This window comes from Oreochromis aureus, linkage group 6, assembly GCF_013358895.1.
Source record: "Oreochromis aureus strain Israel breed Guangdong linkage group 6, ZZ_aureus, whole genome shotgun sequence".
In the NCBI taxonomy this organism is placed as follows: Eukaryota; Metazoa; Chordata; class Actinopteri; order Cichliformes; family Cichlidae; genus Oreochromis; species Oreochromis aureus.
Genome location: NC_052947.1, coordinates 42,564,997 through 42,577,045, shown reverse-complemented (window position 1 = coordinate 42,577,045; position 12,049 = coordinate 42,564,997). Strand labels below are relative to the sequence as shown.

Sequence of the window (12,049 nt, the reverse complement as noted above, 5' to 3'; positions counted from 1 at the left end):
GGTAAATGTGGCTACACTGTTAACGTCTGCGTGCACACCGCGTGACGTGAGAGCACACCTGGATTTGAAATGTGCAGAGTAACAGTTCCTTCCTGTCCTGCTCGCTCCCAGAAGCGTGCTAATGGCAGGCTGCAGCAAGTGTTTAGGATGGAGGGTGATGGAGCGTAAAGGAGGTGAGAGAGCAGACGGAGCTTCAGCACTTTGGTTTTAATACCTCAGAAACACAAACAGCAGCACACACACAGTCCCAGATGTTCCTCACAGCACCGACAGCTGCACACCTGCCTCAGGTGCAGGTCAGCTGGTGATGGGGCTCAGCGCCGCAGCCGCAGGAAGAAGGCGTGGCGGCACTCGGCGCTGTCCACGGGGTAATATTTATCGTAGAAGTCCAGGATGTACTCCTCGGCCTTGAAACCGAACTTCTGGTACAGCAGCATGGCGAGGTTGCTGGCCGACACGTGCAGCGTCACGTCCTTTCCCATACACGTCTGAAACACGCACAAACACACATGTTAGGATGGTCACAGCAGAATGGGTGCCCCTGACCCGCCCACCTGCAGTCGCACCTGGATCAGGTGGTAAATCATGAAGGTCCCGATGCCGGCCCGCCTCCACTCAGGGTGGACGAGCAGGAAGGAGATGTAGGCCTCGTTGTATTTCACGTCCGGCACCATGAAGCCGAAGCCCACCACCACCTTCTTGTAAAGGACGACAACGCTGAAGTCAGGGTACTGCAGGCACTCAGATAGATCCACACCTGTGGGAGGAGCAGACGGAGGTCTGAGTCACGGCCGGATTGCGCCACGGGGCGTAACAGGCAAGTGTGCTACCTGGCCAGAAGCTGTCGTGACACATGGCGTTGACGGAGGGGATGTGGTTTGGACGGACATAGCAGTAGTCGATGGGAGCGTCAGGTTCAGGTGCCCAGCCCGGCTCCTTCCTGTGTGGGTACGCTCTGATCTCGGCCAGCAGCCGGAGCTTCGGCGGACGGCTCTCGTAGTCCCGCCTAGACAAAAGAAAAGAAAAATGGAGAACGCAGGTGTGGACCTCCACCTCGCAGGAAGCTCCGAGGACTCTCCGACCACAGGTGTGGCTCGGGCTCGGAGGTTTACCTGATGTACGGTTTGAGGAGGCGGGAGGTGTAGGGGCTCCTGATGGTCTGCTCCAGGCTTCCTTCAGCTCCCATCAGACGATGCCAGAAAGACACGGACGGCTGCTGGACGCCTCGTCTGCCGGAGACGCCGGTCTGTAAAACATGGACAGGTGAAGCGAACAGTGTGAACACTGCATCAGCTGCAGCGATTGGTGCACGTGGGCGTGTCACGTGGACGGACAGGAAGTGTGTGCGTTACCTGGAAGCGATCGAGAATCCGCAGCTCCTGGCTGCTGGTACAGTATTTCCCTTTCACACCGCCGCCGATCTGTGATCCGGCCTCCTGGGCGCCATAGATTCCTCCCACCAGGCTGAGGGTGGCGCTGACCACTCGGTCGATGTCCAGCAGGGGGAGCCTCCTCTGTCGTTTTGCCTGGCGAACCAGCAACTTCCTGTGGAGGCGTTTAGCCTGCGGCGTGACGGCCAACGCGAGCGGGCAAGCGTCCAGCCGTCGCAGCAGCATCCTCTCCTCGTACAGACTGAGGGTGGCATAGCGAGGACTCTGGGCGTTGCCGGCAGCGCTGTCAGTGTTCTCCGGATGAGTCGTCCTTCTGCGCTCAGGTCCTCCGCCACCGCCGCCTGTGGACACCGGGGCGTCTTCACTTTGTCCTACGGGTTCTTCAAAGTCGCCCTCCCGCTCGCGGCCTTCATCTTCCTCGCTCTCTGCTTCACGCTTGATGTGAGGCGGTGGCGGGCGGAGTTTCTTGCGGGTGCCCAGGTTGGCACTGGCAGGCGGGATGTACTCGGTTCCCGGGTCGATCATCCCCTCTGTTTCCATCTCCTCATCATCTGAGTTGGAGGAAGCAGAACGCGCCATCAGCGGTTACATCACATAAAACCACATGACCCTGCACCAATCAGGTGGTACCTCACCGTGGAACAATGCCTGTGGCGGCATGGCGTCAGGGATAAGGTCTGCCTCCGACAGCAGGCTGGGCGTCGCCGAATGCGAGGCTGGCGTTCCCGGGGCAGAAAAGTCAGGTGAAGGCGATGGCGTCGGGCTGGTGAGCGGCGTTCTGTCTGAGGAGCTGAGCGAAGAGAAGTCAATGACCTCACCCTTCTCCAGGACCAGATCTGGGCGCCGCCCACCACCCACACCACGGCCTCCACCCAGCTTGACGGGCGTGGAGGCGGCGCTACGGTCCGTGTATCCGCCCGCCGCCTCCTTCTGGGCCCGCCGGATATCTTTGGCCTCCTGAGTGCGTGAGCGTTTCTCCTTCAGCTGCATGGCGTTCTCCACAGGGTTCCGCGCCCCGCGTTTGCGCAGACCCTCCACGGTGATGATCGGGTCCAGCACGGGTTTGGACGCTGTGGGTAAACAGCGTCCAAGGTCAGAGGTCAACAAACACCGTCCACTTGGGCGCTAGCGTTCGATCACGGCTTACCTTTAGTCTTTGTCACGGATTTGTCCACTTCTGGTCGGAGGGTTGGAGGTCGGTTGTGGACCAGCTTCCACCAGCCGGGCTCACCGAACTCCTGCGCTCCAGAGCGGAAGAAGGCGGGGCTTCCGACCGACAGGCAGCCCGCTACCGTGCTCCACCAGGTTGACGTCTTCTTCCTGCAAAGAAGAGTGCAACACGAATGTGAGCGCCGGCACGTTATCGATAAAGACCAAAACTTTATTGTCTGTCTGCGATCGACCTCGAGCCCAGCAGGAAGTTCCAGTGTCGACCAATGAAAGCGCAGATGTCCTCTTTCCACCTGAAGTAGCCCTGCCGGCCCGTCCCCTCCAGAGACAGGTTGTACATGGCCAACATCACCACCTGCCACAGGAAGAAGATGCCGTCAGCACGCCGAGTATTTGAGGTGTGTGTCTGTGTGTGTGGGCGGGGCTAAAGTCCTACCTGCTGCCAGGTGAGCCTCATCCTCTCGAAGCTCTCCTTGCCATCTTCAGAGCAATCGGAGCAGACGAATTTGAAGAAGTTGTCTCCCTTCAGGTAGCTCGGCTGCTCGCCGCGGAGCTGAGCTGCAGACGATCACAGGTACAGAGTCAGCTGCTGCTGCAGACCTGCTGGGGGTCTCCTAGGTTACCACCAGTGCCTGCTCTCAACTCATGAAGCTGCAGACGAGGAGCTGGACTAACAGCTTCCTGTCTGGCTCCACCCACACCACATCAGACCTCACCTTAACTCTCATACCTGCTTACATCACGGTCAGAGGTCACATTAAGGCTCATATCATGTGATCAGGGCTCGCAAAATTTCAAAATCCCTGGTAGCCCTTCGGGCAGGGACTCTTCAGTTTTTGGTAGCCCAAAATAAATTTAAGTAGCCCGAATAAAAAAGGGAGCAATTTTTTTATGTTTTGTTTCCTGTTTTGTTTCCGTTACAATATTAAATTTAAAGTATAATATTGTAACGGAAACAAAACATTAATTATAAAATTGTTGAAACACAAATTACAACATTGTATAAAAATTACAATCATCAACTCAAATACTTGGATCTAATTGAACAGAAATTTCTATGAACTTGTAAGAACTGTAGAACATGAATCAGTCTGTGTCAGATCCTGAATTTGAAATTTCCACTGAAGTCACAGGTAAGAGGCAAGGGGAACCAAGATCGAGGACATTTGCTTTTTGAAGTTTGCAAAGACTGCTACATTTTGCCAATGGTAGTTCACTCTTTGCAACACAGTACGCTGTTATAAACAGATTTTTCAGGTTGATTTTTAGTATGTTATTTGCAGACTGAGCAATAATGCATTTCTTGCATTTCTCATGGGTTCTAATGGGGGCCTTTCTTAAAATTACTGGTCCCAGTAACAAAGGCGCTTGTCGACTCAGAAATCGAGGGAAACCAACAACACACCCGGCAGAACATTATGTTATTTACAGGGGTGCACATAAGTGGTCCATGAGTGCGCATTCGCTGTCAAAATAAAAGACGCGCATTCTGCACCACATCTCTGTGCGTTCATCATTTGTTTGAGGCCAGCTCGCTTCCTGCAACCACTTTTCAGAGAATACGCTCTTCTTTTGTGGTTCGGACTCCTTCTGACATTTTTTTGGGAGGTGGAGGAACACCAAAGTAATTGCTTAAAGGAGCTTCTTCGACATCTTTAAGAGTTCTAAACAAATGTCTGTCCTCCTCCAGAAAATCTTATGTACTCAAACGCACGTTGCAACTTCTTATCTGGTGCTGCTTTTTTTATTTTGACAGCGAATGCGCACTCATGGACCACTTATGTGCACCCCTGGTTATTTAGCTTGTCATATTGCAGCCACAGAAATTCTTTTGTCCATGAAACCATAAAGCTGAGCTTTCTTTTTCCCTCATAGTCTGATTTGTCGTAACTTTTCCGTTTTGTGGTCGGCTTTTCTTTGGCTGTCACTTCTTCACCCTGACTTGTCTTATTTGGCTCAGCAGAACTAAAATATATATCCTGCTGCTTTTACACACGCACTCACATAGCGCTCAGCGATTCTCTGCGCAATCAACCTCTCACATGTTTAAGCTTGCTGCGGGAGAGTTCACTTGTCATGTTCGCATAGTAAGCTAACGATTGATAAGACGATGTCAGAGGAATTGGTGTGCAAATTATCGTCACTCACCAATCAGTGCTGCCGCTCTCTATACACAGTTCGCGCGATTGCAAAGTGAAAGCAAAAAACAAGCACAAATTCAAACGCGATTTCAATATGTCACATAGTGACAGTGGCTCATCGATGCCAATGACATAATTACTCAGCTACATTTCCGAAAGAATGCAAAAGCATTGACATATATTTGTCCTTCCTATAGCCCGACGGGCAGGGCAGAGATAGATTTTGGTAGCCCGACTGGAAAAATCGCTAGCCCCGGGACGTCGGGCTAGCGATTTTGCGAGCACTGGTGATCATCCATCGCATCATGTGACACTTAACTGAGAGCACGCTCACGCCATGTTCTGGAGCCGGGCTAAAGGGCGTTCACGCACACTCAAGGAGGAGCTCGTACCTGAAGGTGGGGCCATGTGGAGGAAGCTGCCGCGCACAGAGGTGCAGATTTCGCTTTAGAGTTCAGCGGGTACGACTGTTGATTCACGCGACAGCTTTAATGAGTGCAACGTGAGACGGACCGGTCGGCACGCGGTGGGAGCATCTGGATCACTTTTGTTCCTGCCGTTGTCCTACCGCGTAGCTACAACTGTGGTGTCGCCGGGAACCCACAGACTTGATTGCGTTGGGTTGTTATAGCAACGTGGCCGAGCATCCTGTGACGTCACTTGTGTGTGACATGAACGAGAACAAAGGAGGCGATGGCATTCCTCCTGCTCGGTCCGTGGCATTTTGTCAGACTCATGGGCCGCAGGTTTCAATTTTCCCGAAAGACTCGCTCTCATGACTCACAGACTGGTGCACCTGACCAGCCAATCGGTGGCATGCGGTCTGCTGATGTCACATTTTCAGATTGCTCGGCAGCAGGTAGTGCCACCTACTGGAGAAGGTCGGTCACGTCAGAAACGGAGCGCTGCGATTGGCCAGCTCACCTGCGGGGATCCACTTGTGGCAGCGGTCGCAGTAGAAGGACATGTCCTCGCAGGCCCAGCCCCCGTCGGCGTCCTCACCCACGTCACTGGTCAGGGAGTCGCCACTCTGGTCATGTGACAGGTCCACGGAGCCCTGGTCCTCCGACTCAACAATCAGCAGCGTCTCGCCCTCCACCTCCCCCTCTTCCAGACCGTCCGACGCTGACGTGCAGGCCGCCTCGTCCTCCCCACCCACCAGCTGCTCGCCACTGCTGTCCATCCTCCTGCTTCAGGTACGGCACACCTGGGCAGGTGACCACTGCAGTCTACACAAGAGAAGAAACATTACAGTTGACCTGGTCGTAAGGAGACTTGGGGATGCAATAGGGTAGGTGCATGAGAGTATTTACCTTTTTCAGGTGTCCTGTGGGTGAAGCCTGGCCTCCCGGTTTCGTCTCTCCTCCGCCAGCTGTCGAGTCAGCAGCCGCTGCTCCTCCAGCAGCCGCAGGTTCTCCTTCCTGCGCTCGAGCCGTTCCAGATCCCTGACCACGCCCTCACGCAGGCGCTGCACGACAAACACAGTGACCACTCATCATTGATCAAGCTCTGGGGACATGTGAGCTCATCTCCACTGGTTCACTTACAGATCCTGCTTCTCACTCATTAATCCCTCAGTGCTCCGCCCCTCAGCACCTGTACACAGTCTCAGACACAGTCAGGTCTGCTTTCGGTCCCTTGTAACAGAATCCACACCTATGAGGGCTCGATGCTTTGGTGTGGAGTCTCTCCCATATGAGCTTCACAGCTGGACTGAAAACTCACCTCTGCCACACAAACTTACACCTTTGACCTTTTTGACTTGTGTTGCAAAGCGTTCTTGTGTTTCTTGTAAGGCGCTGGAGAAAGTGATTATTATTGATCACTGAAACAGATGTCACAGGTGAGGTGCCCGAAGCTTTGTTCCCATGATGTGAACACCTTAAACCCAGGTGTGTGATTTTCTGTTTCTTTGTTTTATTTAACAGCAGGCCTCGTGACCTCACAGAGGTCACCCGACAGAAAACGCACCTCCAAAATAAAGGCAGACCTGTAAGCGTCACAGAATCCGAAATGAAACATCTGACGCCACTGCAGCTCTGTCAGTCACATGTTCTGCACTCACCTGAGCTAACGTTAACTCAGATAACGCCTGATTAGCTAACTGAGCCATAAATGTAAGGAATGACGATGATTATCATTGTTTACGAGCCATCTGAGTCTTTTATTTTGAAAAGTGTTGGAGGAAGCGGTTTTTGGCTGCTGTTTATCGTCATTATCGTGTTTATTTATTATTATTCTTTTAACGTCTGTGTGACGTCACCTGTGTCCGTTCAATCGCGTTTAACCACCACCTGTGCTTTAGCGTTAGCCTCGTTAGCCCCCGTGACCCGCTCCGGCACACGGAGGCTAGATGTCAGCCCGGCTCGGCTTACCTCTCTGTCCCAGGCCTGTTTGAGGTGCACCGCGGCCACGGTGCTCACGGTCAGAACCACGGACACTCCCAGGACCACCTTAGAGACCGCGGACATCACGCTGTCTCAGCTCCGGCTAACGGTGGCTAGCGGCGGCTAAGGTCTTCTTCTTCTTCTTCTTTTTCTTCTTCTACGCTCATCGGAGCTGCACCGCCCCCACCGGCCGGAGTGTGACACACACGCAGACTCGCGTCAAAGAATCAAAGGCCAAAAAGGCCAAAAATGTTCGTTTGTTTCTTCTTAACCTCCTAGGACCTGCCGTCCACATATGTGGACATCACATTTTTGGTTATTTTGACCAAAATACTCAATTTTGCTCTACATGGGCCTGATATCCACTTACAAGGACATTATACTGCTACTGTTCTATCAAAATTTTAAATGAATATCCTCATTTGTGGCTCTCATTTTTCTTAAAAACAAAAATAAGGTAAAAAAAAAAAATCTGGAAATTCTTTGTTTTTACATTCATTGGGCCCCAATATGCCCAAATATCAAAGAGAAATTAAAAATGCATGTCGTGGAAGAGTTCGGGTCTTAGGAGGTTAAGGTGAAAACCAGGACCTCACCTGTCCTCCCTGCATCACACTCGCAGGGTGTGTTAGTGTGTTGTGAAGTATCTCCTGTCTCCTTTCCTCACTTCCTGCTGAGGACTTAGGAAAAGAGAAGAGAAGTGGAACGACCTCACACTCTCTCTCCTTAACGGTGTGAGGCCGGATGTCGTGGGCGTGAACTGCAGCGCTGTGAGGGAACCGTGATCACGGAGCTGAGCCTGCTAAAACTGCGGTCCTGAACTACATATAAACTGTATAAAAGGGGCGTGGTCACAGCTGGAACATGCAAACATGGAGGGAGCATGCTCTTTGAACAGCTCCTCCTCCTCCGCCGTGCCTGAGTCAAAAGCTGTGAAAGTGGTAACATGACCATGCCGGGCACTTAGAACCTGAGCTGTCACACCTGAGGCCACCTTTAGCTAACATCGCCACGTCCTCCTCCTGCCTTGCATCCAGCTCAGAGTGAGTCCCAGGTACGTGACACTTAGTGAGGTAGTGACCTTTGAGACGGTCCTGAGAATCATTGACTCGACTGTCATTATGTGAGTCTTTGGAGTGGAAATGGCAGTTTATTCCACCTCTGAGGTGGAGCACCAACCATCGGCTGTTGATTAATGTCCACTCACACCTCCACCTGTGAAACAACTGAATTCAGCTCAGATCTTCTCACGCCTGATTGGCCGATCAGTCGGGCCAGTCAGCTCTGAGCATGCTCACCACAGGTATTATAGTTTTTACCCCTCAGCTGTAGAAGACGTCATTGACAGAGAGGTGAGGCAGGATGGAGCGGGTGGAGACGAGTATGACAGGAGAGCAGCAGGAGTGAAACTGAAGGTTTGGAGGTGGAGGCTAGGAGAGGAGGAGATGGAGTAAAATCTAAACTTCACATTTACGTTTAGGTATGTGAGTGAAGTTGGCCCCCCCACCTTCTTCAAATCCAACAAAAGTGGTACCAAACGTTTGTGCTACGTTTGTGCTGCAAACATTTTCGTTTGTGCTGCTATCATTTTAAAGATATTAATAAAAATTTCTACAGGTCATCAAAGCACAACCAGCCCCCCCATATTAATGGAATCCAACAAAAGTGGTATCAAACGTTTGTGCTGGTTTGTGCTGCTAAAATTGTCATTTGTGCTGCTTCTGTTTTAAAGATAGTTAAATGGTTAGTTCCATGATTGTTAGTATGCAAATTCTTATGACCATTGATCAGTGACAACTAATCAAAGCCTACTGATCAATGGCCATGAGTACCATTCACAGAAAGTGGGGAATGGCTACAATCACAGCATTGTAGGATGGCGAAAGATGTACCCTTGGGCCCCCCTTCTCGATTCAGAGACGGTCAGCATCCTGACAGCCCGATGGACGAAGCTGTCTCTCAGCCTGTGTGTTCTGGCCCGGAGGCTCTTCAGTATCCTTCGTGAGCAAACTGAAGACGCTGCTGAAGGGATGAGTGGAGTCACCTGTAATGGAGAGGACCTTCCAGATGAGGCAGGTGCAGCTGCTCTCACTACCCGTTGTTATTTTTTCCTGCAGAACCCAGTGCAGGAGTCATACCACACAGTGATGCAGCTGGTGAGGATACTCTCAACTGTGCCTCTGTAGAAGGTGCTCATAATGGGGGTTGAATCTCTTGTGCTTCTCAGTTTGCAGAGGAAGCAGAGTCGCTGTTGGTCTTCTCCACATTCAGGGACAGGTTGTTGTTGCTGTACCACTCTGCCAGATGGTTAACTTCACCCCTGTAGTAGATCTCATCGTGGGTCAGCAGAGTGAAGAGAAGGGGGCTCAACACACATCCTTGGGGAGCCCCCGTATTCAGTGTTCTTGGGCTGGAGGTGTTGCTGTCGAGCGTACTATCTGCTGTCTTCCTGTCAAGAAATCTGGCAGCCAGTTATACAGCAAGGTGCTGATCCCCAGCAGATCCAGTTTGTGAATGAGTTGCTGGGGAATGATGATGCTGAACTGAAGTCTATGAACAGCACTCTGACATATGAGTCTCTAGTGTTCAGATGTGTGAGGGTTGAGTAAGGGGCAGTTGAAATTCCATCATCGGTTGAGTGTTTTGACCGGTATGTGAACTCAAATGGATCCAGGTTGGGGGAAAGCAATAATTTGATTTGATGCATGACTAACCGTTCAAAGCACTTCATAATGATGGAGGTGAGTTTGACAGGACGGTAGTCCTTAAAGCAGGAGGTAGATGACTTCTTGGGCACAGTAATGATGGTGGAGGCTTTGAGGCATGTGGGAACGGCGGCCTGACCCTAGTGATGTGTTAAAGATGTCTGTGAAGACATTTGTGAGTTCCACAGCATAGTCCGTCAGTGCTCGTCCAAGGATGTTATCAGGACCTGGAGCTTTGCGTGTACTGATTTTGGCAAGGGATCTCCACACACTGTCTGGGGATTTGTTCCCCACGGTCTGCAGAGTGGGCTTGTAGTCTGTGATGGTTTGTATTCCTTGCCACTGCCTCCAAGTATCTCTGCTGTCGCTGAAGCTTTGCTGTAGCTGATGCCACGTGACAGGTTTGCCCTTGCTGTTCTTAGGCTCACCTAATTCCCGGCTCTGAAGGCTTGCATTTTTCAACCTTAGGAGCATTTAAACCTGACCTGTGAGCCATGGTTTCTGATTGGCCCGGACAGTGATAGTCCTGGTGTCACGACCTGCAGGATTGGCAAGGTGCTGATCAGAATCTCTCCACTCCTAGCCCTCCTTCTCTTCTCTTTTTCCCTCTCTCTCCCCCCCTCTCTCCTTCTCTCCCCTGTTTTGCCGGAACTCATGGCGGCTTCACGCCCTCGGTCCACGCCTTCCTGGATTGGGAACACCTGGGCCTCATCAGACCAGCTGGTATATTAGAAGGAGGAGATCAGCTGTTCAACGCTGGATTGTTGTGAAGGCTCTAGTCAGTACACGTCTAGCTCAAGTTTCCTGCGCCTCCGTCTCAGAGACTTAACGAGTGTTTCTTTGTTCCTAGATTCCCCGGACCCGTCCCCGTGTTTCCCCGTGTGGAGTGTGGAAGGAGTGACTGGTCGCTAGTGGAGAAGAGAGAGCTTGAACTGAGCGCGTGTGTGATTTCCCCGTTTTCCCTGGAGCCCTGGACCCCTCCCCCTCACGTCTTGTATATAGCACTAACCCCGCACTGTCTGTACATACGAAGATCTGTAAATAAACCATCTCTGTTTAAACGCTACTCAGGAGTCCTGCGAGTGGATCCTCCTAGCAACCCGTGACACCTGGTCTCTGTGACATCATCGATGCATTTTGGGATGTAGGCAATGACAGTTTCTGTATATTCCTGAAAGTCTGTGGTGTTGTCATGTATGGCAGCCTGTGGTGGAAAAGCAGTCTTGCAGTGCCTCTGAGGACCCTTCTGGCCACACCTGTACCTGCTTACGAACTGGTTTGGTGACTTTGACCAGGGGCCTGTGGGAACCCATGGCACACCTAGGTTTCTGCCTGTAGTACTGACCCTTGTGCAGAATAGGTGGAATTAAGACACAGTTCCAAAAGCAAACACAACTGATCAGTGCTGAGAGCGGTCCTGTTGCTGAGGTTGGGGTGATCCTGTAATCTCTTATGAACTACCTCCAATGCTTCTATGACTGGGATGCAAGTGAAGACAGATGTAACATCTCTCTCACTGTACATGTACTGTTTATAAAATTAGGGAAACATAACCTGCACAAACAAAATAATTTGCAGGACAAATGTTTGACATCAATTTTGTTCGATTTGAAGAAGGTAGGGGGGCCAACTTCACTCACATGTGTTTATAAGATCTGGGAAACCTGCAGTCAGCTGAGACTGAAGAAGTCACTTGGATGAGTGACGAAACGTTTCTCCAACTGAAAATGTCCAGATGAACAGAATCAACCTTTTGGGATTTACTTACCTGGATGATTAAGCACGCATCAAGATGTTATTTATTAAAATTTTTAAAATGATAGCAGCACAAACGTTTAACATCAATTTTGTTTGATTTGGGTAATGTGGGGGGGCTGGTTGACCTTTTGACCTTTACATTTTCATTAATATCTTTAAAACAGAAGCAGCACAAACAACAATTTTAGCAGCACAAACATAGCACAACTGATTGACACCAATTTTGTTTGATTTAATTAATGTGGGGGGGCTGGTTGACCTCTGATGACCTGTAGAAATTTTTATTAATATCTTTAAAATGATAGCAGCACAAACGAAAATTTTTGCAGCACAAACGTAGCACAAACGTTTGGTACCACTTTTGTTGGATTTGAAGAAGGTGGGGGGGCCAACTTCACTCGGCTAGAGAATACAGCTAAGGTCCACGGTCTGTTACCATGGTAACTGACTGAGTTTCCTAAACGTGTTTAACAGGCACGCACGCTCCATACCTGCCA

At 50.9% G+C, this 12,049-nt stretch overlaps 2 protein-coding genes across 2 annotated transcripts; both read right to left on the bottom strand.

The window, feature by feature from the left end:
- Nucleotides 1–192: 192 nt before the first annotated feature.
- kat14 (lysine acetyltransferase 14) lies at nucleotides 193–5,917 on the bottom strand. The gene is made up of 10 exons (XM_031736653.2): nucleotides 5,627–5,917; nucleotides 2,998–3,119; nucleotides 2,795–2,916; nucleotides 2,539–2,711; nucleotides 2,027–2,461; nucleotides 1,353–1,942; nucleotides 1,113–1,246; nucleotides 831–1,006; nucleotides 567–757; nucleotides 193–488 (listed from the first exon to the last, which is right to left on the bottom strand). The coding sequence occupies exons 1-10, from the start codon at nucleotides 5,883–5,885 to the stop codon at nucleotides 315–317; spliced, it is 2,376 nt and encodes a 791-aa protein (XP_031592513.1). The 5' UTR covers nucleotides 5,886–5,917; the 3' UTR covers nucleotides 193–314.
- Nucleotides 5,918–6,020: 103 nt separating this feature from the next.
- LOC116317789 (protein PET117 homolog, mitochondrial) lies at nucleotides 6,021–7,260 on the bottom strand. The gene is made up of 2 exons (XM_031736665.2): nucleotides 7,078–7,260; nucleotides 6,021–6,170 (listed from the first exon to the last, which is right to left on the bottom strand). Exons 1-2 carry the CDS (start codon nucleotides 7,171–7,173, stop codon nucleotides 6,021–6,023), a joined length of 246 nt encoding a protein of 81 aa, XP_031592525.1. The 5' UTR covers nucleotides 7,174–7,260.
- Between the last annotated feature and the right edge of the window lie 4,789 nt (nucleotides 7,261–12,049).

What these genes read in the sequence shown, in the direction of transcription:
- kat14 (XM_031736653.2), bottom strand. Translation starts at nt 5,885, where the DNA reads ATGGACAGCAGTGGCGAGCAGCTGGTGGGTGGGGAGGACGAGGCGGCC. An exon ending in ATCCGTGACAAAGACTAAAG is followed by an intron (nt 2,462 to 2,538) that starts GTAAGCCGTGAT and finishes GTTTACCCACAG; the next exon opens with CGTCCAAACCCGTGCTGGAC. An exon ending in TCACGACAGCTTCTGGCCAG is followed by an intron (nt 758 to 830) that starts GTAGCACACTTG and finishes CTCCTCCCACAG; the next exon opens with GTGTGGATCTATCTGAGTGC.
- LOC116317789 (XM_031736665.2), bottom strand. Translation starts at nt 7,173, where the DNA reads ATGTCCGCGGTCTCTAAGGTGGTCCTGGGAGTGTCCGTGGTTCTGACC. An exon ending in AACAGGCCTGGGACAGAGAG is followed by an intron (nt 6,171 to 7,077) that starts GTAAGCCGAGCC and finishes TTTGTCGTGCAG; the next exon opens with CGCCTGCGTGAGGGCGTGGT.